Source organism: Letharia lupina (assembly GCF_014066315.1).
Source record: "Letharia lupina isolate WasteWater1 chromosome Unknown contig_9, whole genome shotgun sequence".
NCBI lineage: Eukaryota > Fungi > Ascomycota > Lecanoromycetes > Lecanorales > Parmeliaceae > Letharia > Letharia lupina.
In genome coordinates, this window is record NW_023502978.1 from 1,301,817 (window position 1) to 1,327,111 (window position 25,295).

A 25,295-nucleotide genomic window follows, 5' to 3' on the forward strand; every position below is an offset into this window, starting at 1 on the left:
TTCGCATGATACAAAGGGAATGAGTGTTGCGTGTTCAAGAAGTCGGCGTTGGAAGCATGTGCATACGCTTTAAGAGGTCTAGACTAAACAACATTGTACGATAGTCACAGAGCTCCTATCTTGATGAGTAAATACCCCCGTCTGTGAATAACGAAAAGCAAGCCTCAAAAGCCATTATTTACCGGCTTTTGGCGGAGATAAGCCCCACATTTTCTGGCCTCGGTACAACTTGGTCTCATGCAAGAGACTCTCCGAACTTTCCATCCTTCAGACATCATCATCAGACATGTCTTCCACATTACCAAGAACCTCGCAGCGTTTGCTGTCGTCCCACTCAGCAGGCCACTCTCCCCTACAACGCGTTGCTCAAGTCAGACGGCATCTCTCCACCAGTCCTGCTTCGAGGGGCGAGATCCGGGACGCATACATCCTCAGCGCCGCCCGGACTCCCACCGGCAAAGTATTGCTCTGTCTTTGCTCATTCACGTCCTTGCACTAATACGAACCAGTTCAACGGCTCCTTTGTCCCAGTCCCCGCCCCCCAACTCGGCGCAACAGCCATTACCTCCGCCCTGAAGAAGTCCGGCGTTCCCACGTCCAAGATTACCGATGTTTACATGGGCAATGTTCTCCAAGCCTCCGTCGGACAGTCACCTGCTCGGCAAGCCTCCATGCTGGCTGGCCTCTCCCCTACCGTGGATGCAGTCACCATCAACAAAGTATGTGCCTCAGGCTTGAAAGCCGTGGTATTTGCGGCACAGAATATACAATTGGGCCTCGCGGAAGCACAAGTTGCAGGAGGCATGGAGAATATGAGCCGTGTACCTTATTATATGCCCAGGTCAAATCAGCATCCCCCTTTCGGGACTATTAGTATGGAGGACGGACTGATTAAGGATGGGTTGTGGGATGTTTATAATCAATTCCACATGGGTGTTTGTGCTGAAGAAACCGCCAAGAAACACAACATCTCTAGACAAGAGCAGGATGAGTATGCGATTCAAAGTTTCCACCGTGCACAGAAAGCGTGGAAGGAGGGTAAGTTTACTGATGAGATTGCGCCTGTTACGATAAAAGGGAAGAAAGGGGAGACGGTCATTGAAAAAGACGAGGGCTACGATAACCTGAGGGAAGAGAAGGTGCCCACACTCAAGCCTGCGTTTGTGAAGGATGGCGGAACAGTCACGGCAGCGAACTCGTCAACTTTCAACGACGGTGCCTCAGCGCTAGTCTTGGGCAGCAAAGACGTTGCAGCTGAATATGGCTCCGGCAGCCGTGTCCTCGCCCGCATCGTTTCTTCCGCCGACGCAGCAGTCGATCCGGTGGATTTTCCCGTCGCGCCCGCTAAAGCTGTACCGATCGCGCTGGAAAGAGCGGGAATCTCGAAAGATCAAGTTTCGGTGTGGGAATTCAACGAAGCGTTTGCGGCCGTTATCAAAGCGAACCAGAAGATTATGGGCTTGGATGGTGGGAATGTAAATATGCTTGGTGGTGCGATAAGTCTGGGTCATGCGCTAGGGAGCTCGGGGAGTAGGATATTGACGACGCTGTTGCATCAGTTGGAGGTGGGGGAGTATGGGGTCGCTGCTATCTGCAATGGGGGCGGGGCGGCAACGGCGATGGTTGTGCAGAGAATTGGGAAAGTCTGAGGGCATAGACAACAGAGAAAGAAAACGTCATAGAGCTTGTCGGGACAGAAATGGAAAAGCTATGATGTATGGATGTGTAAGGCTCGTATATACAAGGAAGAGAGTGTAGCAAAAGTCATGTATAGAGTGAATATCAACTCACAATAGGAAGGACGAAATACTTGAAAAGATGAAAATTCGTCACAGGTAAAACAACGATTTTTAGGGAAAGTTTGTGAAATTGTCAATTTTTTGGGGTACTGCGCCCTAACTATATGACTTTTATAGATCCCTCCTCCTAGGTAAAACGATAGTTTCTAGGTAACCTTTCACAACTGTCGAACTCCTCTAACTTCATAAAGTGGTTTTGCAAGCCGCTAGCCGGGTAGGGTCGGCTAGATTATAATCTAGGCGGCGGCTGACAAGGCAAGGCAAGGCCTTCCAAAACTCCTGGGACAACACGATATACAAACAGGAATAATTGAACGAACTATGTCAATCTTTGCGAGTGAGTCTTTCGTAAGGTTCGAATCCTTGGGAGTTGTGTGTTTCTCTGTCGCTACGCTCCAATCCCACTTGATCCGGCAGCCGAGGGATATGCAGCGGATGATTTGTAACGCCAACAGCATCAGGATTCAGCCAGCAGCCCACCCTTGTCATGAGGAGCAATCACTCTGGTGACGCGTTGCGAGTGAGAGCGGCGCTGCCCGATTGGTAAGTTGAGATCAACTCTGTATGTGATTCATTGATGGTCGTTCTAGACGCGGACTGCCTAAAGTACTTTACGGATGTTTTTCCGGCACCTTGTTCTGCTTCTTTTAGGACTCTCCCTTATATCCGTCGTTCTCGCCAGCATGTTTACTATCGAATCTATATTTTGCTGTCTGATACTTGAAAACGACGCGTTACGCGACAAGTATAGGCTAAGAAACGAGCCAAGAACGACGTAATTGCATAGAGCCATCACTCATCAGATGTCGTGATTGATCTTGTGTAGGTGTGTACACGCGCTCAACGGAGTGCCTCCTCAAAAGTCAGCGTACATAAAGTGGTTCAATACATAGATATGCAACACCTCACGCTGATTTATATCCCGCTTCCTCCATCACTTGCTTGCTTACCAGCGTGTTCTGTCCAAGTGCCATTACCGTTACAATCGCAGCCTCGACGAATTCCATCCAATTATTCCATGGGGGAGTAGGAACACAGCGTTAGATTTGTGATGCCTAAAGCTCCCAACGAGCTGCAACCTCTCCTCGATCATGAGCCACCCTTCACTACCTCTGTTGAGCCGAATCAGTTTACAAACAACCTACATGACGGCCACGTCCCACCCGCCTCCAATGATCGCTCCACCGAACTCGACACCCTACCCGAAACTGCCACCTCTGGCCCCAATTTGACCGTGGATCTCCGCCTACATGCTCACCGTCTCGCGCATTGTCGGCTCCGGCATCTTCGTCACGCCGGGAAACATCTACAAATCCGTAGGTAGCGTCGGTCTTGCATTGACAGTCTGGATTCTTGGCGCCATCATAGCCGCCTGCGGCCTCGCCGTGTCCGTGGAACTCGGCTGCATGCTACCGCGCAGCGGCGGCGCAAAGGTGTATTCGGAATCCATGTACCGGCGTCGACGTTGGTGGCTATCCAAGTCGTGGTGTTAGGGATTTACGGCGAACAAATGAGTGGCAGAATAGAACAGCCATCTGCTCCGAAGTCCGATTGGAATCCACTGTTTCATAATAGGGGCATTACAATAGATACTCAAAGATGGGTTCATGTGGTTGACATTGCAGTAAGTGCTATGTCCGCGTCGATCTCGAGTCTTTAGCCGATTACGTTCCGACCTCACTCAACATCATCCGGATGGAAGACCAACGCTCTAACCTCGATACTCTCCCTAGGACTCTCACCCTCAGCCCCCTGATCCACAAACGCGCTATGCGGCGCCCTCCTAGCCCTCCCATCCAGCTTAGAATCAAAACACTTAATCAACATCACCTCCCGCGGCGTCTGCTCCTTTAGGTAAAACCAGCGATGACGCGCACTCGGACGAACCGTAAAAGTCTCCCCGACACGATCCGGATAGATCAGCTGCACGGGCAAAAGGTCCTCTTCGGGCACGGACGTGGCGTCCGCGACGCCGAGCGGGTCTTTGCGGATGGTCTTGATGGGACGCCAGACGTTGATGATCTGGTAGCGGCCTTTGAGGAGGCGCTCGGCGTCGGCGGGGAAGTGGTGCTGGACGCGCTCGGGGCCGGCTTTGTAGGATTGGTCGATGTGGACGCGTTGGACGGGGCCGCGGAGGGCTTTGGCCGCGTCGGTGATGCGCTGGTCGGAGGATTGGCGGCGGATGGTATGGTCGAAGATGAAGATTTCGGAGGCGCCGGTGCTGGGAAGATTGAGGTTAGTACGGAGTGTAGTCTTTGCGCGAATACGGTGGCTAGATTGATGAAATCAACACCAAAACGAGAAAGATGACCTTACGCAGACTTCAAAATCTCTTCGATTTCCGGGTAGTAAACCCTCTCGATTTCCGCCTCATCCTCAAACGCGCTCTCCTGACTGACATGTCTATAGATCTGGAACCCCGTCTTGTCCAAGCTGTACTTGTCCTCTTCTCCACGAATGTCGTGCACGACCATCGTTCTCGTCTCGGCCGGTCGCTCGTATGTCTCCGGTCTGCCGACGTAGCTCGGTGCTGGGAGACTGCCATCGCCGGGGTCTTTGTAGTAGTGGAAATCCGCGACTACGTCGTGGGCCTCAGGTCCTTTCGGGGTCGACTGGCTCGTCTGGACTTCGTGGTCATTGTTGCTCAGAAGATGGGGTGCAGTGGTTGATGGGGCGGTGATTGTAGATGCCATTGTTCAGTTTTTTGAGAAGTAGACTCTCGGTTTTCGCCTGTAGTGAAGAAGCAGCCCTGGTTCATATGTACTGCGTATTTTGTATATCGGATTTGTAATTGTGATTACCTGATTAGTGCTAAGATTGCGTGCGTGTATTTCTTACAAATCAATAAAAATTACAGAGGTACATGATAGCCGTTAGGGACGATATATTCCTACACACTGAGTTTCACCCAAGAGAGGCAGCTAGTTTCGTAGGCGATCGCTATCTGGATGTTGCATACACTTTCTCACAAGACTGCGTTGTACTTGCAAGCTCTCTAAGAATGCCCGGAGACAGTCCTGGTGCTCCTTTCTCTCCCAAAAGGTTTTTGATTGAGAGTGCATCGAATGCAGTGATCCAATGCATCCCCAGCGGCGGTCCCCGTTTGCAACCTATCAATCTAAACGACTACTAGGCAGCAGTGCAGCAAATCCTCATTAGAGATGACGCCAAGATTTCACCCCCAAAGGATAACAGACAATCCCCTGCGAATCCCTTCACAGAGGGGCCCTCACATGCGTGGTTGCGTTGGGAATCTATGCCTTAGATAGATGCAGCCTGGAGGGTTTCTACTCGGATGTGTCTAGCCATGCGAGTTGGCTTTACGCTTTCGCGAATTAAGCCTTGAAAGGGTCGAGGCAAATCGTCGATCTCGCGGTTTGGAAAACCGGTTTCGGAAACATTGTCAGTGTTTCCATCCTCATCCTGCCCACCAGATGTAGGTTGAGCCACCACAGAGCCCTTGGCTGTCCCTGGCTCGAACGGAAAGTCTGCAATATTATCATTGGCATCACCAGTGCGGTAAACGCTTTGGCCTTCCGAGAAGATGGAGTTCCCATAGACAGGATGACGTTGTGTCAATGTGGCACTCGCATATTCTTCTTTTATGCCGGGTCCACTGTCGTTCGGTGGCACCTTTTGCATTGAGCGATCTTGGTCGGCAATCTGCGCAAAAGTGATCGAAATCTTCGAGTTCCTCTTTTGTGGGCACATTACCGTCCTTGTCTGTATAGTAACATTGGGTATGCTGCCAAGTGTCACACGGGTCGCAGTACACGGTGTTCCCATCATCCTTTGGAAAGCCGCAGATGCATTTTATGATGTAGCCTCCGACTTCATTTTCGACGTCAGGTCCGAAATGGGCGAGACTTGCCTCAAGTGCTTCTCGCATCTTGTCCGCGTTATCGTGACTCGTATTAATTAGGCCTAATATCGTCTTTCCACGCGAGTCAGTCTGCTTTGGATTACATCCTGCCCTCAGCAGCATCTTTGCTACCTCCAGGTGACCATTCTCAACGGCATCAACGAGTGGAGTGTCCTTGATCATGTTCTCGCAACTGATGTCGCATCCAGCAGTCAACAGAAGCTGGACAATCTCGGTCCTACCCTCGAGGGCAGCGGTCTGTAGTGGCGTATTACCTGCATAGTCAGGTACATTGATATTCGTCGGACATTCTTTTAAACATTTCTCAGCTTCTTCTATGCTGCCGAATTTACATGCTCTTGCGAGTGGTGTCTCATCATTTCCATCTCGGTTCAACGGTGCGCTGGTGGTATCGTTGTGGGCCAAGTCAACTGAGTCAACTGACGTTTTGTCTCCAAGCACAAAAACAGGAGTTGACTTTTGCTTCGAGGCCATTTTCTGCGACTGATGGACAGGAAGATAAAGAGAGTATTTCCGCCTACCACTCGTCTTATTAGCATGGTTCAACGAGACCCCCGAGGGGTACGTACCCTTTGACTGTCGTTCTAATATCGTGCAAGCCTGGGCAGCACTGCTCACAGGTGTATTCTTCTGGGCATGTGGATTCATCCATTATGCCGACGCAGCCTCCGTGTTGCCAAACATTGCAGCTATCGCATTGAATGTACCATCCAGTGGCATCTTCTCGAAAAGCCGCAGGATCTGAATAAACTTTGGCGCCTCCTTTGCTAGGTTCGCCAGAGGATACAGGCAGTCCTGGGTACTCTTGATTGCCGCAAATGCATCTTGTCACCTCTTCGTCCTCATCCTCGATATCGTCCTTTTGGGAATGATCCCACTCACGGTTGAGTCTAGCAGCTTCTAATTCTTGATCAGCTACTCCTGGTTGATTGGTGGTAAGACTAGTCGCACCGTATTCAGTCTGATGACTGCTCATGTCCTCACGCGCTTCAAGGCCTGTCTCGGCAGCCAGCATCTCATATTTTTCTAATCCGACAGAGATCTGATCTGTACTGATAGAGCCGTCACTCGAGTCTTCTTCCGTATTCCGGGGCAGGGCCATTAACGCGATCTCTTCCATGTGTCGTCCAACGTGTTTAACAAATGCTCGGCGGGACTTCCCAACAATGATACGACACAGGGGACATTCTTCAGTCGCGATTGGTCTCGGCTGTATCTGGTACGCCGTGTTCTTGGCTACATGGAGCTGAAGCCCGCTAAATACACGTCGATGAAATTCCTGAAGGTGTTGCTCCCAGTCTGAGGCACTGGTAAATCTCTTCGAACACTCTAGACACTTCCACGCCCGGTCATTGCGATGCTCAGTAAATTCATGATCGGCCCACGCTACCCGGGTAGTGAACTGGGCTAGCTCATCACCACAGTCTGAGAACGTGCAAATGTATGGTTGTAGGTCGGCAAAAACGTGCATCCTAGGACTGCATTAGTTTTAGATTCCTTAACGACAGGAACAGATTGCTGGGACCTACTTCCAGTCCACACGATTTTTGACGTTTGAAATAATGCGTCTGCACAAAAAACATTGGAATCGTTTTCTGGCACCGACTTCAGGGGGTTCTCTAGGTACTCGAGGCGAGTTTCGTTCTCCTTCGCTGTTGCTCGATTGAAAGGAGGTATGGGATGGAGCATACTCGGTTTGCGCTGGAATAGTTGTGCCAATTCCAGAATCGTGGAAATCTGAATATGGTCGAAAAATGGACGATGCAGTACCTGTTTCACGAGCAAGATTCTTTGTTCCCTCAAGGGAGTGTTCCGTGTTCTCCATCTTCTCCCGAACATCTTTGTGCCTCTGCCAATTGGCTTCTCCTAGTCGTTCAACCAACTTGTAGTGTGCCTTTTTGAACTTCTCTCGAATTAATGACACATATATCGTGGCAGGGCCAGAAACAGAGAAAGGTACAATTGTGGGGTATGAATGTTGGACTCGAGCATTTTCAGCTTGTTTAAGATTCTGCTCCAGACTTGGTCCAAGCTCCATAATGCACGTAGTGGTAAAGTCAAGGTCTTCAAATATATCGTAGCTGCCGCTGTCCGACGAGCCTTCTCTTCCAGAACCATATTCCTCATCGCTATCATGACCATTCTGCGGTATCTCGTGCTGGTCTCCAGATATTATGAGCTTTCCTTGCTTGATGGCAGACTCAAGTTCTTCAACTTGCTTCGACGGCTGATGTGGGGCTTTCGAAAGAGGAACCGACTTTGCCAGTTCTTTTCAGAGATGTTAGCAAAGTCTCATTCGACGACTGAAGGCTTACCGTGCAGAAGAAGCTTCCCAATATGAACGAGGCGCTCTACTACATCATTTCTCAACTCATCAGACTGTTCCAGTGCTCTGTCAAGCTCCCCGACGCCAAAGGGTTCGCCCCACAGATAAAGCCTCCCGAGACACTCTCTCAGGACAATTGAGCGCGATCTAGAGCTGCGTTTATTGCGTTCTTGACGATAGAAATCTTGCAGTGCGCGGAGACAAAGGTGATAGAGGGGAGCGGCAAAGCCCAGACTGTCTTCGCCACCAGCAGGAATTCCATTGTCTGCTATAGGGCCAGAGGCGTCCGCATGGAGCCACTGTAGCATGTAGTCATTACATCCGTCGCCCCCCTTCTTGTATATACCATCCTGCATATCTTGCGGCATGAACTGCAAGAAGAGAAGAGGGTACAGATGCCTAGCCCATAGCCTCCAACATTAAGCAAGAAAGACCAGCAAAGAGCGCATTGGTCCCGCGCTCAGCCTTGCAGCTATTGCGCCCTGCATGACAGCCTCGTTGCCTTCTTGACCGTGATAGGCCAGGCGGATGAACATATCGGGCTGTGCTTTAGAAGCTTGTCGTTGTACTCTAGTGCAGAAGCAGCAGACTCTATCCTCGACTGTCACTAGCACGATCATTTCTGATCGTTTCCCCTTCAATGTAGTCGAGGATGGTTTCTGCTTGTAGAACTTGAGGAGCCTCAATGTCTGGAGTCGAGACTGTAGCGGGCTTGGCGCTCGGGGTTCTTCCGCTCCTGACATCTGCTGCTGAACACTACGACGACTGCTTGCGCCCCTTCATACGCTATAAAAACTTTGCGAAAGAAGCAGACCGATTCCGCAATTTGCTGGGTATCCAGAAGACCATCTTCAGGAACCAATGCCGTATCCTGCTTGAAGAGATTGTTGAGCATGATGTCGCGTCCAGCATGCTCAATGGCCCCTCAGGCGCAAACCACCCTTCATGGTCAGACGTTGAGTTGGAGAAGCAGCTTTCTCACCTGCTTGGTAATTCCAGAGATGCGTGCATTACGACAGTTGAGATGATTGAGGAGCGACTTCGAGACATTGAGGGCGAGAGTCAAGACCTCGAGACTACCATTGATCAGGATTCTAGGGTATGCTATCATGGTCCCATGCTTCTGGCAAACGTGCTGACAAAAGGCTTCGACAGGATACAGCAGACATCGTCGGAAGCAAACCCTGGAGGCGGCGTATAGCTAAGAAGCTCCGCTTCAGCTTTTCAAAGCCGCGACTAGACCAAACCCTTTGTGATCTTCGTTCATTGAACGATGACTTCCGAACTCTATCGACACAGACATTGAAATCAACCTCTCTGCAGTCACAAAGACAAGCAGCCCCTCCTGTAAAGCCATGCCAAGAGGTGGAAAGATACCAGATTATAGGGCAAGCTTCTCGCCAGGTCTACGAAGCTCTCGGCCGAGCCTGTACGAAACATACAGAGCATCAGGCTCATTTCTGTGTCGAAGTCGAGCAAGCAAACATCACAGGAGATCATAGTGCCCAAGTAAAGTTCAGAGTGGCATACACACATTTGACCCTGGCCGGCTCGGCTGACCAAAGCGATCTGATATGGTTCGTTGTGGACTCGACAAGCGGTGACGCTATGGAGCTTAGTAATTCTCATACTACCAGTATTTACCACGACGGCCTCAGTCAGTCCCTAAAACGACAGATTGAACCTGCATCAGGCGCTACACAGAAAAAGGCCAAGAAGAGCGTGAGATTCCAGCCAGCGGCATTAGCGCCAGCATGTATGCCACCAACCTTGTCCACTGCTGCAATAGCCAACGCCATTCTATCCGGTGATAGTATGCGCAAAGACTTTTGCGATTTCATTCGCAGGCGTCTTCGAGAACCACTTCATGCGAGCGAGTGTGTAGGTGTGCTAGACGATACAGACAAGTGCAGAAATTCCGTCTACCCATCGTCAAACAAACGTTGCCGTCAGACGCGGCAGGCTGTTTCACTTGGACAGATCATATTGAATGTGTCAAAGCGAAAGAATGTTGGTGGAATTTCCCTTTACGAGCGCCTACACCTCGCCAAAACCCTGGCCATTGCAGTCCTTCAGTACCATTCAACACCCTGGCTTAGGATGTCGTGGCGGAGCGAGGATGTGTACTTCTTCGGCAATGAGTTGGCTTCGGTACAGGACATGCCAAGTCTTACATCGCCTCATCTGAACGTTAAAGTCAAAGGACCCTGTGGACAGCTTTCCCGTGCTTCAATGCTTCAACCCCATAATCTGGCTCGCAATCCACTGCTCTTCAGCCTTGGCGTTGTACTTCTTGAGATCGCCTACACTTCCACACTGGAAAGCCTGCAAAGCCTCGCGGACCTCGACAATGGCCGAGAGAACCAGTATACCGAATTTTTTGCAGCCAGAAGGCTGGCGAAGTCTGCGAAAACTGATATGGGCAGTAGTTTTCACAAGATTGTCGAAAGATTGGTGGAATGTGATTTTGGATGCGGAACGGACCTGAAGAACCCTGAGTTGCAAGCTGCGTTCCATCGCGATGTGATTTGTCCCCTGGAGAGACTTGAGCAAAAGTTATATGAATTTCACTTCGATTGACCAAGTTCGAAAACCCATAGGACTTCGGTACTGTAGGATCATAGAGGGCATTGCGAAGAATCTGATGGATAGGACCCAAAGAACATTGAAACAATCTTTCGGCAACCTACTCTTTTCCGCTCCGCACGAAAGCTTGAATAGACTATTGTAATTAACACAGAGGAGGTCAAGAGAGGGAGATTGCCTGCTGAGAGAACGCCAGAAGATCGGAAGCGCTCGATACCTATCGGTCCGGCCAGGCGTAATATGTGACGGACAAGGTACACCTTTCGATATCATCAATTGATTTACTCGGTGGTGTGATGACGGGTGTTGAGCGTATGCTTTGAACTCGAGGTCATTAAGAGAGAGTATTGATAGACTGCCACAAGTGAAACGTAAGATCGATATTATGATGTCGTTGGAGATCACATGACTACGTCGGAAATGATGATTCTCCTAAAGTCGTCTCGCAACCTCCCAGTTTCTGTCTTTCCGAGGGTCGGGTACAAAAGTCTCTGCCGACTTTCTCACTGCCTAGCGCCGGAGAGTCGGCAGAGACTTTTATACCCGACCCTCGTTCATGTTCTAAGTGAGGACGCCCGGATCGTAACAATTAACCGACCACAATCTGATCGTGAATAACGACAGCATGTCAACCGACCTGACCAAAGAGCTAAGATCCGGCTGATCTATAGCGCACCAATCTCCACGGTCAACTCAGGATGGCGGAGAATCCTTCAGTAGTCAGAAGAAATCGCGAGAGCGCTCAACGTATAGATGCACGACCATTTCATTGCGCATACAGTTTCTCCGATTTGATAAGACAGCGGGCTCGAATCGGGTTTGCGTGAATCTGCCATGGTTCAATCTCCTCTTTTGCTTACGTGTCGGGGCTGATGCCTATAAGGGCGATATTTTGCTTCAGCCTTCCCCAACTTTCTTGCCGGCTGGCTTTGCCTCATGCTCCAGCCCTTACTCGTATTCAAGGATCTTGGTGTGCCTCGTTGCCAAGTGCCTGTCTTGATTCACCGAGGTTTATCCGAGATCCCGCCAGAAAGACGCGACCGCGACTTTTTCTTTCATCAAGTCTGCAAGAGCTCCACCAAATGTTATCCTGCCGCATTCAGAGTCTGTTCATGCTCAGAGCTTGTTGAGTTCCATGGAACTATCCATTGCGTTGCCATTCATAGCAGCCGATGTCCCAAGCGCCCTGCCCACGAATGCAGAAATCGAAGCATCAAAGGATGTGATCGCCGTTACTGGAGGCCGGCGAGTTGTCAGAGTTGGCACGCATTTCGTGGTAAAATATGGCCTTGGTATTACCATCCTCGAAGGAGAGAACATGCTCTTTGTCCGTAGCACTACCACTATACCAATTCCCAAGGTCTACGCTCTCTACACGGAAACAAACACAAAGAAGAACTATATCGTCATGGAGAACATCGAGGGTCACACGCTAGCTTACAAATGGCCTTCTCTTACCGAATCACAGAAGAGGGCTATTGCTACGAAGCTCAAATTATGCTTTGATGAGTTACGGCAGCTTCCATCTCCGGGCTACTTTGGAAGCCTTGGCAAGCGTCCATTGCTTGATGATATCTTCTGGACCAGCCAAAAAAAATCCTCCATAAATGGGCCATTCGAAAATGAAGATGCCGTTAATGAAGCTATGGCGCAAAAGTACACATTTGAGGTTTATGGCCGAACAAATTATGTTGCCGATTTCTACCGCCAGGCTCTGCCTCATATACTTTGTGGACACGCGCCAACATTCACCCACGCCGACTTTCAGCGCAAAAATTTCATTGTTCAAGCTGTCCCTCCAAAAGTCGGCTTGTGGAATGACTGTCAGCACCAACCCAACAGAATTCGGGATGCTCCACCAAGAGATGGCCTTTGGACTGCGAAGCGCCCTGTTGAAGAAGAATTCAAGGTGACTATTATCGACTGGGAGAAGGCAGGCTGGTATCCAAGTTACTGGGAATATGGGACCGCTCTCTATGCCGTTGGAAGATGGGACGATGATTGGGGATTATTCTTGCGCGACATGTTGAGTCCTTATTATTCCGAAGCCCGCTGGCTCCAGACGCTGCGCTTTGAGTTGTGGTCTTGATGCCGGTTTGACCAACTTTCCTCGCCACGTCCAAGACGCTGTCACTCTGTAGCTCGTCTCGAACAAAGTTCATACTGGTAATTACAGGGCTCTAGAAAGCGCTTGCATAAACTCGCAAGCTTTTCTCTTAAGTCTCTCGTCGATAAGAGGCTTCAGGGGTTCGATGGTCAGCACACTCCGTCAATCCGCTAATATCATTCCATGAGGGAGCCGGTGAAAAACTTTCCGATAAAGAATACTGGAGGCCAGTAGTGACAGAAAACCAAAGTGTGATGCAGTAGAGCTCAGGTACAAGAGTTCTTTGTCTCAGTGCATAAGACCTGCTGAAATGGTCATCCCCAACATGAATCCTTGGCCAAGTTTGAGGTTGTTGAGATACTTTGTCTTATAAGAGACGCGTCCAACCATGCTGCAGAAGTTACGTGACAGCTGCCCGCAGTCCGTCGATCTATTTTCTAAGTCTCACCTCTTATAAAATCTTCAGTTTTTTGCTCTGATCAAGAACGCAGTGATCGCTGTTTACTTGTGAATCTTTTTCCGTCCTCCTCCTCAGAACCTCAAGCTCCTGGCCTGCTAACCAGCAACCCATCATACGACGTGCTTTGCTTTGAGGCAAGCTGCTTTCTCAAAGTATCAGCCGGGAAAGCATATTCGCGAGCCAATTTCGCCTGCACAGTAGCTAAATACCGCCCTTTCGCTGGCGTCGGATGGGCGATTTCCCAGGGAAAACGTCATACGTGAAAGCCACAGTAAGTACCCTGATGCTCGACTCGCCCGTAGAATAGCGTCGATTATCTGCTCCTTGAAGCTTGAATAAACTTAGATATACGGGGTTATTCCCCACACAAGAACCGCTCGCACGGACTGGTACCCTCATAAATGGTGTTGATCGTGGGATTTGGCCTCTTTCTTGTCACGTGATAGCGGTAATGTCGGACTAAGATAAAGCATGATGAAGAAAGCGACCACAATAGAAGCCAAGCTGACCATCACATCACAAGCCAATTCAACAGAATCCACGCCCCGATGCTGGTCCAGCCAAACATCAACACCAGTATTCCCAACGCAACACCAGTCTCCACTCTGCCCCCGGCTCCCTTGTATCCAACCGGACTCTGAACAGTTGCCGCATTATTCCCCATTAACCCTCCTGGAAGAGTGACATTCGAACTCTCAAACCCCAGAGTGTCTCCTCCAGCTCCCAGAAAGGTCCAGAGCAGAGTAATCGTCAAGCTACAGACGAGCACAGCAACGACAGCGGCGAGGAATTTGCGCGACGACCAGCCTTCCACAAGCTCTAGTGCGATGCGCTCGTTGTTCACGGGCTCGATGTTGGAGTTTTCGGGGAGGGTAGTTACCCATTCGGCCCACTCGTGATGTCGCTTGCCCAACTTGGGCTTCTTGAATATTTCCAGCATACGCGCTTCGGCTAGATGCTCGTCACTGTCTTGATGTCGAAAATGCATTGGCTTCCCTTGTTTGGACACGAGTTCGGACGTGGAGCAGTACGCCAGAAGATTCATGCTTCGCACTGTCCTCGCACTGGCCAGTCGGCGGAGAGAGCCTCGCATGCTATTATACTCCGAGCGGATGAGCTTGAACAACTTCTCATCGTCAAAGTCCCGGCGCATTGTGGCTTTGATGGGCGGCTTTTTCTCATCGCTGTTGTCAACTAGTGCTATTTCTGGAGTTGTCGGAATGACAATCTTCTTGACTTTTGAGATGGAATCGCCGTGGCTGTACAGGACCAGTGTAAGAAGTGATTTCGGCGCTTCATCAGCTGTCGGCATCGTACCATGCTCAGATGCATTGTATAGTGACGCTCCTCCTCCTTTGAAACCTGGAGGATATGGTGTGCTGACGACGTCTTGCCTCAAAAACCTGTGTTCAGGCCTGATGTCTAATTGTAGAGGCTGCGGTGGGAAAGAGACACTTTTCTTTGGCTGCGGTGACGCCGCAGCCGGATCATGTTTTGGGCTGACGGGATTCGATCTAAGCACGTCATGTGCAAAAGGGTTCATGGTGCGGAAAATGCCCAATCCCGCTTGATCTTCCTGGTGTTGACTCGTTGTGTCTTCTTGCTCCTGTTGTGGCATTCCTATGACCCCTTCCCTCTTGCTCGGTGTCCTAATTGGGAAAGCACCATCTCTCGATATTGGCTTCCTATCGAGTTCCAAACTCTCCCCAATCATTATCATCGCCTTCCCTCTCGACGGCCCTGGATTATTCCATGCGAGCGGCGCAGTATGTAGCATCTCTTTCAATCCGACCTTTTTCCTCGAGCCGTGCTTGACCATCACTGGTGTCCCAACAATTGCTTGCTGAGCATCGTCGATATGCGAATCTTCTTCGTCAGGCTCACCATCGCTCGATCCATCGTAGAAGAAGGATCCCGGCGGCTGTACTGCGTCCTTGACCTCTTTCTCCTCGCTAGGGGTTAGGGAGCTTTTATCATACCCGCTTGGCCTCAGGGATTTCGGCATGCCATGTAAAAAAGGTAGGCGAAATCCACCGACCTCTCGGGGAGGAGTAGACTCCTCAGATGTAGGGTTTGTGCTCCGAACAGGCGGTCTTGTTAGCAGGCTCCGACCAAAGGAGCGCCGGATGGTAGATTCTCTACTCGGAAGTGGCGAGATGCTTGGGTGGCGGTCGCTTTCAGTAGCTTGTTCAGCTGGACTTGGCAAATCCGTAGATATAGCCTGTCCAACGTTTCTCATCCCAATCCACGTACCCCTTCGGGAGACACTGTCGTCAACTTCTAGTGTTGAGAAGCGGTGGCTTTCGCCGCTGCTTTGGATGCTGACGTCACTTGGATACGGGTTATGATGCAGTTGTACGCCCATTGTTGACCCTAACTCTGGCGTCGACATTGCAAAACCGGTGCTTGAGGCTACGGCGATGGGCTGACTGATGCTCAAACCAGAGGATTGGCGGAATCCATGGCTTGGGCTTTGCGCAGACCGTTCCTTTTTGGAACGCTTGGAACGAAGAGATTTTGTTCCGAAGCGATCAAGCTCTTGATGATTTTCTTCTTCTTCCGAGGATGGTTCGTCAAAGCGATCGATGGTACGATTGGCATTGTCCTCGTAAATCTCGGTATTGACGCTTCTTGTTGGGCTGGGCGGAGCGGCGACCACTTTAGCAGAATGGGCAGACAACGAGAGAATCGAAACCGGTCGGTTCTGATCGTCTGTGATGGGAGCTTTCGGGGAGGCAAGGGGCCGGTAGTGTTCGCCAGGGATGTTGTCCTCTCCTGGCTCCATTGCCATTGCAGTTGGAGTAACCGATGCTCTGAAGAGCGCACAGAGGTTGACCAGCAAAGTGAGGATGCATTACAAGATTTGAGGTTGGTCATGACAGCGGACAAAGCAATCTTCGGATCCTTGGCTGTTCCTTGTATGTACCCCGGATGCGTCTGCACGTAGCCGAGTCCGGCCATGTCGTCAGCGTCGCAGACTTGCGGGCGCAAGCTTCAATGGAGTAGTTATAATGGCATGAAGAGATTACTCGATGAACAAAGACAGCAGCGCCGTGAAAGTCAGGTACTGCGTTGCTCTGGTGGAAATGAGTTTGACGCTTTGGGTAAGTCAAAATTGGAACAAACAAAAGTGAGACAAACAAACACCTAAGCGTGGAATGCTGATCGGAAGGCTACCCCTGAAATGTCCCACACTATTTGGGTTTTGACGGCATGTTGGCTGCGCTGCATTTGAAATGGGATTTGAGATCCCTACAATCACTACTCAACCGCAGAATTTGCCACCGCAGTAAGGGCAAGTATCGAACTTGTCAAAAAGCACAGAGGCGAGAGACTGCTTGACATTTCCACTATTTTCTTGCGCAGCGCCAATGTATCCGGCATTGCTGTCGCTAAGGTTGATATGACTCAGCCGTTGGGATGATTCCATATGTATTCCAGGATGAGACCGTTCATCGAAGAATTCACGTTTGCAGTTGATACAACGCTTGGTAAATCCTGGCTCAAGCAGCGGTAGAAGCGTAAGAGCGCACCTTGCTGCATGTCTTGTAAGGTATATTTAAGTAAAAGAGGAGGGGAACAAGCCTACCAAAATGATGTTTTTGTAGGCAATATGCCTTTGTGAAGCTATCGAAGGGTATGGTCCGTTGGCCATCTGGACAGAAGGGGCAGAGATCAAGGAGGGCTTTCTCTGGAGCGCGTGAGCTTGACTCGGCTTCTCCTCTCTCTTTGGTCATCTGCCTGATAATATTTTTGAGCTCCTGGTCAGGGAGCTGATGTGCATTCTCCATGGCCAAGAGAGCGCGGCGTTCTGCCAGTAGAACGATGGTCGCACGGGACTCAATTAGATCCAAGACATCCACTGCGGCTTGAAGTCGCTGAAGTCGTTTGTCGTCGCTTAATAGCAAACTACCACAAAGTGCAGTGTACACAATTCTGAGATCGATATTGTTCAAAGCTAGAGGTCTTTGCAGAATTTGGTCAAAATTTGTGTCCAGGATAGATTGTTGCGTCTTTACTACGTCTACTGCGGTAAGGCTTTGCCAAGCAAACACGCTCTTTGCGTTGCCGTTATCGTTGCCGGCGTCGAATAGAATTGTAGAAGTTCCCTCGAACGGCGCGGTATACTCGACCATCTTTGCTGGATGAAGAGTAATGCAAGCCGCAACCAGGTTATTGAATGAAGCCAAACCCCATGTCCTCACCATTACATGGCTACCGATATTATTGTCTAGCCCAAATTTCTCCTTTTCTGTTGCCATTCGAGCTTTGATGAGAGGTGTGACTATAGCTTGCGAGAACGTTTTGGCACCTCCGGTACGAGCTTCGCTTAGGCTCACAGTGAGAGATTCATGGTCCGTAACGTCATCAGGTCGTACGCGAGAATGAGGGTCCTGGTAGACAGATACGCTTGCATGGTGAAGGATCCCAGAAGTGCGGTACACGACAGGGATATCGCCATCCCACGTGCCAAATTCAATGCGGTCAATGAAGTGATTCGTGTTCATGGCAAAGCTGAACAGAGATGGCCGCTCATTCGATGAATTGGACATTGGAGTATTGTGGCGGTGGAGTACTTCAACGGTCCATGCGCGGGACTGTCCTCTGAAAGGGCTTGAGACCATGAGGATGTAGAGCCCGTTGCTGTCGTCTGCGATAGCAATAAGAGGTATTCCCCACTTGTTCTGTGAAAGAGGTGTCCGGCGGTCAACGTGCTGAGGATTCGTCGGAGCCCATGCCATGCTGCGGATCCTTTGCTGGAGACGATTCCCCGAGAAAAGAGCTTTATTGATGATCGAAACCCTCTTCCAGCTATCCAGATCAGTAGGATTGGAGTCAGAGGCCCAGAAGGATAAGATCAAGTTCGAAGTCAGGACTGCAAGGACGGAGCGTCTGTGTTTTGCTAGACCGGGAGGCGACCATGCGAGAGCGGTGACGGTGGCTCTGGCTTGCTCCTCGCCAATGGACATATCTTTGAAGCTGGCCTGCTCTTGCCAAGGCCATTCAGTACTGGTGAAGTTGCTGACGGTGATGCGCAAATGTGTCCAAGGTTCGGGACTCCCATTTTGGGGAATGAGAAGGTAAACTTCCTCGCCGGCGGCAATTGCGAGCTCACCATCTGGAGACCAAGCTAGGCAGTCTTGCGATGAAGGCCGCACGGGGATGTGGGCTAGGGGAAGCATGGTGGTAAATTTTCTAGAGTACTAGGTTTCAGAGGCATGTGAGCTTTGACTTTAAGTAAAGGAACTGCATAGTTGGAGAACGATTTTGGCTCCCTTTACGAGCTATGACCCTTGTAGGCCGCTGTTTGATGGGCGCTGTACCCTCAAGTGTTGAGTCCTCCCTGGACCTGGGTCATAAAATGATTCAAGTTTTCCAGCTTGCTTGAACTCAAGATGATGTGAATCCAACGAATTCTTCGGACTCTACGAACATATTTGGCAGGCTATCCGGTTACCAAGTCGTCAATCCGTCAAAACCTTCTTTCCATGAGATTACAGAGCGTGCACATAGCACCTCCTCAGGCTTTGACGATCACTCAGAAGTTTTGTTGCAGCTCACCTCGCTTGATCAAAGTAACCAATGGACAGCGGGAATCCAGTTCCGGTTGTCACTGAAGCGCCGCTGCAAGCACTGGAGCTTTTTCGGGATTTCCGTGTCTCATTCAAAGCTAGCTCCGCCACGTCGCTTACGGCGCGTATAGTGCCAAGTAACCGCGCCAATCCCTGAGCTTCTTCAATGAGTTCTTCTAACACCAAATGGTGACTATGCATTTACCCGTGCCGTCCTGTCATGCGTGCCGCAAGGGATCTCAATATCTCTGGCTTGTGGCGGATGCAAGAACAATCTGCGCTAGCATCTAAGATTCGTCTAGCAATTGCTACTATGTCTTGCCCTGCGTCTTGCAGTACTTCTCGCGCCATTAGAGTTGCGCCTGAGACCTGCTGATTCGGGCGTTCCGTGCCGTTGGCAATGTGAAGGGGTTCTCGAAAGCGATATTGGCGCGCTGTGCCCCCAAGAATGGACCTTCAGGTTTAGGTCAAAAGACGTACTATTATCGGAAGCAGAAACCCTCTGTACTTACCACAGAGATATCTACGATATGTGCGCTGCCATGATTACGAGATTGGCTAAATTTGCATCTCTGACAGCTCTAGTCCTGGCCTCTCCGATCCCAGACAACAGCGACATCATTGGGTGCGTCAATTCATGGGACTCATGGGGGATCGCCTGCCCCAATCTTGGTCATCACCTCTTTTGCGACAATCTGCCAGGAGTCCGCGCTGGGTCGTGAGTCAACCCACCCTCCCATCATTGCCAATTCAATCCTTCCCTCAAATGCATTGAAAGGCTAACCTTCCGTCAATCAGGGGAGCCTCCCAAACCCGTATGAAGCGTCGAAAACAATTTGAACCTCTCAATAAATCTCCTCACATTCTCCAGACACGCAAGAATGACGACGGTACAACCTATTGTCAAGCTCAGACCAATACCTTTGTCGTCGTCATCTCCTTTAACGCCGCTAACGCTGCGGTCTCATCCTTCCTCAGCGCCTGCCTCAACGCCGTCCAAACGATCATCAACAACGGCAATACCGGCCTGATACCAAATGATGGGTGGTATGGGCCCTTAGGCCGCAATGGGGTCAGCATGACCGTTTGGAGTGAAAATGACTACCAGACCACGTATGGGGTACTGCATTCGACGATACAGGCGTTGATTGGTTGGATGTCGAGCAATGACAATACGTTTGGGACTGGGAGTTTTACGGTCTGGGATGGGGACCATCAGGTTGGGCACGGAAGTATCAATGGCTAGGAAGGGGGCTGTGACTCGAGTAGTCTCGCCCTACGGCTTGGTCAAAGTGACGAACAATCACATTGGTTGCAGGCCAGCTGTGAATGCCTAGGTGAAGACGCCAAACTTAATGGTAGTAAGAAGTATCTGGATCAGCCAGCATCACGTGGTATGCCATGATTCGTTGGAGCTATGAATGCCGGGCATCGCTCAGCACCCTGCCATGCTCTTTGGTGAGCTAAGCATAAAACCATGAATCGCTCCAGTACGTATAGAGAGTTACCACGTCGGCTGGGTAGCATCCACGAAACCGCCCATGTTCAGCGCCAAATTCATGCCTGTAGCCCGTGGCCAACTCCGAATAGCCAGGCCCAGATAAGTTAGAGGCCGCTTAACAGATGCGGTTCCGCTTTTAAGGAAAATTCTTAGCAAGACAGAAGCTTGCCGCATGGCTCTTTCCGACAGATCTTTCGCCCGTCCTCCAGACGACAATGGCAGAGTCACGGTACGCAGGTACTGGCTAGCGGCTGCATTTGCATAACTAATTTAATGATCTGTTCAAGTCGTTGATGCAAAGCTCTGCGCCACAAGATCTCAGCCTTGAACTAAGAACGTTTGGCAAATTTGCAACGGCGCTCCGTTGCCATGTGGCGGTGTTCCGATCGGTTATCCCAATATTCTCATCGCGACTGGATAGCGTGGCCCGAGTGACCCCTGCTCAGCACCAACATCACCACTACAATCTAGGGCAAATACAGCTCACCCCACGAACTCATTTGCAGCTTCGAGAAATTTCTCACCAAAGTGCTGTAATGTCAACGGCTTTCCGCCTTGACCTCTGCTTGAGCAATCGATGAGATGAAGGTACACCTGACTTGGACGCCGTTGAGTGCGATAATCCTCTGCCACGAAGACGAAACAGCGACTAGCTCCGTTGAAGGATCATTAATGTATGATGATTCCATGAGCCGCTCAGCTGATGTGTCCCAAATCCGCAGGGGGGGCTCTTATAGGGTATTAATACCTACTTATAGAGCCCTATCTTTTGCGTTACTGCGATGACTGAACGACCCTATGATTCTGACCTTGGTCCTGCAAAGCCTGCAGAACACATTTATGGCTCGAGTCCAATTCCATTAACTGACCATGCTACTTTGTCGAATGAAGTAGAGCAATATCTAGTGAACCCTAGCCCATGTTGCTCATCAGATCATACTAATTCGCCAGATGTGCCTGTAGCGGACAATAATACGCCAGCAGAGGGCGACCATTCACCGCAGCCCCCGATTGAGACGTACGGAGAGTCACGTGGGAAGAAACATCTTGACGAGACAGATTTCCTGGCTGTGATTGTTGTCCTATTACGCCTCATTGCTGCAATTGTCTCCAATTCTCCACAGCTTATCGTCGTATGGAGATTCAAGACTGAAGAGGCAAGTGAGTCATAACCGTCCTCCTTGAGTACCTCTGGAGGTTCGAAATCTGCTTGCACAAATGCAAGATTCCCCAGCTCCAGATCTTGGCTTCCTTTGAAGCATAACGAATCTATACCTGAACGACATTGCACCAAAGGTTATTTTACTGTCTGATGCTCGCTTCGGCCATGCATATATACAAAACTACGATAATCCTGCGAGACTCTGTCGTCCTTCCCCATACCGGTTGACTTTAAAGGGTCATTCTCTTAGCAACGATCGCTCTGCCCACGGGACTGAGATCAATATATACCATCTTAATCCGAAAGAATATAAGTCTTCAAGCAGCACCGCCTACAAGGGGTTATAGAGGGGTCACACAACTCTACCTTGAAAGATACAAAAGGACAATACGGTCTGGCCGCACCGGGACGAGTGGCGAACATTAGGAGCTACAATGGTGTTACTCCAATGATCAACGCTACTCTGCCTTTCCTGGAAGCTTCTATGAATGACAGTATTCCTCCACATCTTCCATCTTGCCTTAGGCTTATGGCTTAAACATGCTGCTTCTTTTCGAAAAGTCCACAGCTGTCCTGTAAGCACGACCATTTCTGTCTCCATCTAACCGTAGTCGACCCAAGCGGCATCCCCTGTGGACACCATAAGGCCTGAAGTACTTTGTAAGGATAGTAGCCTCGAAAAGAAGTGCTGACATCTCAACTCTTCGTCAGCGATGCACGACTACGTCTCGTCTATTCAGACGAAGTTAGCGGAAGGCGAATCTCAGACTGTCGGCGCCTAGGTTCACGCGACCATAAGCACGTGAACAACCCCGCTGATAAGCTTTCGGGATGATTCATCTTGGTGGAACCAATACATCGAATTCGATCCTAGTATAGATTTTGAAACCATTGAGCTTTACAACAACAATAGCATTGGACTCCTACTCAACAACTTCAACGTCAAAAACCCTGGTCGCAAGTCCTGGTGTTCCTAGGCATAATTACTGGCGGGAAAAGCGCTCCAAACATCCAGGACACATTTCAGTACCCGGCGTTGGCGTCCAACACCCCCCCGAGACTCCTGCGAAGCCAAACTGGACCGTCACCAGAGACACCGCGAAGCTCGCCAGTGGATATTGCCCGCCCAGGCTTACTGCCAGATAGACCAGAAAACCATCACCAGCAACAGCCCTCCTTTCATCGGGTACTACATGCCCACCTCATCCGAATCCCTCGGCGCCTTCGCCACAGAACGCAACACGTCCGGATCATTCTTCCCAACCTTCACGACCGCGGTCGCGGCATCGTATTGGTCCCGCATGATCCGAGGTAGATTACCACATCAACGACGCCATTGTCTCGACCAGAATCACAACGGATCCCTCGTATCTGGATGTTATACCTCGTGCTAGCATTCCAACCCGCCCTCGCGGCTCTAACCTCCTCGCTATCAAACGCCCATGGATGCCGCATTCGGCACGAGCGCCGTCCGAGCCGCTGTACAGAAAGAGAGTCTGAGGCTGCTCGACTGCGCGTCGTTGAGCGGTCGCCTCTCGATTGAGAACTGGTGTCCGTGGAGTGGGGACCGGGATGGGGGAATCGGGTCCTCTGGAAGTTGAAGATGTGCTTGGTGGTGGGGGGGATGATGAGACTTTGTCGCACAGGTTGAGGTATAGGGGGCGGAGGATGGGGGATAGGGTTAGGGGGGTTGGAGGTGTGTTTGGGAGGGGTGGGGATCAGTATGAGATGTGTTCACTTGATAGGGGAGCATGTGCGTACTGGGTAGTAGTAACTTATGTTTTTCGTTTCATACGTTCTAAGGGTAGACTTTAAATGACTCGATGTAGCTTATGTATATATCGCTCTCTGTAAGCAACTCCTCTCGTTTATGCCTCCAGTAGATCTGTATTTGCGAGAGCTCTTCGTTTTGGAATACAAGGGGAAAAAAGGGAGAATGCTGGCGCTCGGAATCGAACCGAGATCAATCCCGCCACAAGGGAGTATTCTGCCATTAAAATACGCCAGCTTGTCTTGAATTTGTGGATACTCACACCGAGAGTCGAACTCGGGTTTGGGTCTTATCAGGACCCCGTCCTAACCGTTAGACTATGCGAGCTTGTTTGAATGATAATATGGCTCTTAGACTGATCCATATCGTGAATGTTGAGTCATAACTGAAGGCTTGGCGCATGCGGGAAAGGAAATGAGTCACCACGACAATCTGCGAATTCATCTCGACCGCTGTTTCGACTCAGCAGTGAAGGTCGAGGGCCTTTATTAATTGGTCAAGTGGGGAAGAAGAGTGTCCCAGCAACTCGGTCCCACTCCTCATCCCATCTCAATTTCCCCTCCTCAACAGCGCCCTTTTTCAATCGTCTCAACAACTCCTCGTCCCCACCAAACAGTTGCATCAACACTTCCTGCAAGCCTTCTGCATCACTGAAGCTCTTCCCATTCACCCCTTCATGCAGGAGCTCTGGCCACGCCTCGAAATCCCCCCACCCCACAACTGGCAACCCAGTTCCAAACATATCTACCACCTTCATCGGTAAATCCACACCGCTGCTACTCGTGTGCAAACTCACGCCCAGGTCGGCTGAGCCAAGTAGCTCAGCATAATCGGAAGTGCTAAGAAACGCAGTTTCGATGGTCACCATCTCGAGTTTCTCTTCTGCTTTCAAGCTCTGTATGCGGGTTAGGAAGGCATCTTTTTGCGGGCCGTTGCCCGTTACTACGACCAACACCTCTGGGAGATGAGGATGTGTGGTTATTGCCAAATCAGAGTAATTGGTCAGTGCCTCGAGAAGGACGGAGAAGTCTTCGTCAGGCGTCCAGGATGTTGAGCTGACTAGGAGGCGCGATTTGCTCATTCTGATTTCGGAGACGAGGCGCTGGTAGTCTTGTAGCCTTTGGTCATCATCTGGACTGAGAAGATTCGGCAAGGTGGCGAGGAAGCTAGAGCGCTGCGCTTCGGTAAGGACTTGTAGGTGGGATGCTGGACGGTCGTGGAGAGGTAAGATCTTCGTTGTGATGCCATAATCTCGTTCTAGGACTCGTGCCATGGCATTAGTCACGCAGAAGTGGGCTTCGGCAGAGCGAGCGAAAAGCTGTTCGTACAGACGTGATATCTGGACAAGTGGATGCGTGCTTCCAAGTCTTAGGGCAAGGATGGAGTACCCGAAGTTGTGCCAATCGATTACGAGTCGTGTATGGCGAAGGAAGCAGACGACATACGCGACGATAAGGGTGGGTATCGAGGGAGGATTTTGAACAAGCATCCATCTGGAGGGTTTGGTCCTGTATCCGAGAGCAAGCCATAAAGTCCAGATTTGAAAGAGTACTTTCAACGGCCCATATACCAAGAAGAGTCGACTGTCTTTCGTCTGGAGACAAGCGGGAGTAGGATGAAGGGCATGTACTCTGATTGCATTGGAATTTGCAAGTATATCCGGATGTATGTCAGACACCCGATATCCAATGAGGTCCACCTGTGCCCCATGTTTGGCTATGCTCAATGCATGATACTGCATTCGAGGACTTCTGCCAATGTCGCCCAGGACTATGATTTGGATCCTGTTGGCACTACGATCCTTGCCTATGATGCCACCGTATTGGGTTGGCAGATTGAATAGGACGAGGGAAGAAATGGCGAGGATTATCACCAGCCCTAGAAGCCAGCTTTCCAAGTCGAACATGAGGGGCAATTTCTGAAGAACAGTAGCAGAAGCAGAAACAGAGATCAGAAATTGTCTGCATTTTAAAAATGAATGCCCCTGTTCATTTGCATGGTCCTGTTCCAGAATAGTAGATTACTAGATTGCCTAATTGCCTGATTTGTAGGCCTTGGCGGGGGGGGGTTCAGGGTCTCCAAATAGCCTTTGGCTCTAATTTAGACTTCAGGGTAAAGTACAATCGT

At 50.3% G+C, this 25,295-nt stretch overlaps 9 protein-coding genes and 2 non-coding genes across 11 annotated transcripts; 4 read left to right on the top strand and 7 right to left on the bottom strand.

Annotated features, from left to right (window-relative positions):
• Nucleotides 1-286: 286 nt before the first annotated feature.
• Nucleotides 287-1,649, top strand: HO133_010865 (uncharacterized protein; the record flags this gene model as incomplete). Its single annotated transcript, XM_037301716.1, has 2 exons — nucleotides 287-460; nucleotides 510-1,649. The coding sequence occupies 2 exons, from the start codon at nucleotides 287-289 to the stop codon at nucleotides 1,647-1,649; spliced, it is 1,314 nt and encodes a 437-aa protein (XP_037153350.1).
• Nucleotides 1,650-3,476: 1,827 nt separating this feature from the next.
• On the bottom strand, nucleotides 3,477-4,492 carry HO133_010866 (uncharacterized protein; the record flags this gene model as incomplete). Its single annotated transcript, XM_037301717.1, has 2 exons — nucleotides 3,477-4,020; nucleotides 4,116-4,492. The coding sequence occupies 2 exons, from the start codon at nucleotides 4,490-4,492 to the stop codon at nucleotides 3,477-3,479; spliced, it is 921 nt and encodes a 306-aa protein (XP_037153351.1).
• Nucleotides 4,493-5,060: 568 nt separating this feature from the next.
• HO133_010867 (uncharacterized protein) lies at nucleotides 5,061-8,544 on the bottom strand (the record flags this gene model as incomplete). Its single annotated transcript, XM_037301718.1, is given in 6 exon segments — nucleotides 5,061-5,544; nucleotides 5,561-6,199; nucleotides 6,252-7,154; nucleotides 7,212-7,950; nucleotides 7,998-8,379; nucleotides 8,443-8,544. 6 exon segments carry the CDS (start codon nucleotides 8,542-8,544, stop codon nucleotides 5,061-5,063), a joined length of 3,249 nt encoding a protein of 1,082 aa, XP_037153352.1.
• Nucleotides 8,545-8,693: 149 nt separating this feature from the next.
• Nucleotides 8,694-10,588, top strand: HO133_010868 (uncharacterized protein; the record flags this gene model as incomplete). The annotated part of the gene is made up of 2 exons (XM_037301719.1): nucleotides 8,694-9,107; nucleotides 9,164-10,588. The coding sequence occupies 2 exons, from the start codon at nucleotides 8,694-8,696 to the stop codon at nucleotides 10,586-10,588; spliced, it is 1,839 nt and encodes a 612-aa protein (XP_037153353.1).
• A 704-nt stretch (nucleotides 10,589-11,292) lies between these two features.
• Nucleotides 11,293-12,683, top strand: HO133_010869 (uncharacterized protein; the record flags this gene model as incomplete). The annotated part of the gene is made up of 2 exons (XM_037301720.1): nucleotides 11,293-11,313; nucleotides 11,625-12,683. The coding sequence occupies 2 exons, from the start codon at nucleotides 11,293-11,295 to the stop codon at nucleotides 12,681-12,683; spliced, it is 1,080 nt and encodes a 359-aa protein (XP_037153354.1).
• A 989-nt stretch (nucleotides 12,684-13,672) lies between these two features.
• Nucleotides 13,673-16,122, bottom strand: HO133_010870 (uncharacterized protein; the record flags this gene model as incomplete). Its single annotated transcript, XM_037301721.1, has 2 exons — nucleotides 13,673-15,974; nucleotides 16,088-16,122. The coding sequence occupies 2 exons, from the start codon at nucleotides 16,120-16,122 to the stop codon at nucleotides 13,673-13,675; spliced, it is 2,337 nt and encodes a 778-aa protein (XP_037153355.1).
• Nucleotides 16,123-16,426: 304 nt separating this feature from the next.
• HO133_010871 (uncharacterized protein) lies at nucleotides 16,427-18,344 on the bottom strand (the record flags this gene model as incomplete). The annotated part of the gene is made up of 2 exons (XM_037301722.1): nucleotides 16,427-16,698; nucleotides 16,751-18,344. The coding sequence occupies 2 exons, from the start codon at nucleotides 18,342-18,344 to the stop codon at nucleotides 16,427-16,429; spliced, it is 1,866 nt and encodes a 621-aa protein (XP_037153356.1).
• Nucleotides 18,345-19,264: 920 nt separating this feature from the next.
• On the top strand, nucleotides 19,265-19,980 carry HO133_010872 (uncharacterized protein; the record flags this gene model as incomplete). The annotated part of the gene is made up of 2 exons (XM_037301723.1): nucleotides 19,265-19,452; nucleotides 19,533-19,980. 2 exons carry the CDS (start codon nucleotides 19,265-19,267, stop codon nucleotides 19,978-19,980), a joined length of 636 nt encoding a protein of 211 aa, XP_037153357.1.
• Nucleotides 19,981-23,334: 3,354 nt separating this feature from the next.
• Nucleotides 23,335-23,405, bottom strand: HO133_010873. Its single transcript has one exon. It is a non-coding gene; the product is annotated as a tRNA-His (tRNA).
• An 18-nt stretch (nucleotides 23,406-23,423) lies between these two features.
• On the bottom strand, nucleotides 23,424-23,495 carry HO133_010874. Its single transcript has one exon. It is a non-coding gene; the product is annotated as a tRNA-Ile (tRNA).
• A 169-nt stretch (nucleotides 23,496-23,664) lies between these two features.
• Nucleotides 23,665-25,074, bottom strand: HO133_010875 (uncharacterized protein; the record flags this gene model as incomplete). Its single annotated transcript, XM_037301724.1, has 1 exon — nucleotides 23,665-25,074. One exon carries the CDS (start codon nucleotides 25,072-25,074, stop codon nucleotides 23,665-23,667), a length of 1,410 nt encoding a protein of 469 aa, XP_037153358.1.
• Nucleotides 25,075-25,295: the final 221 nt, after the last annotated feature.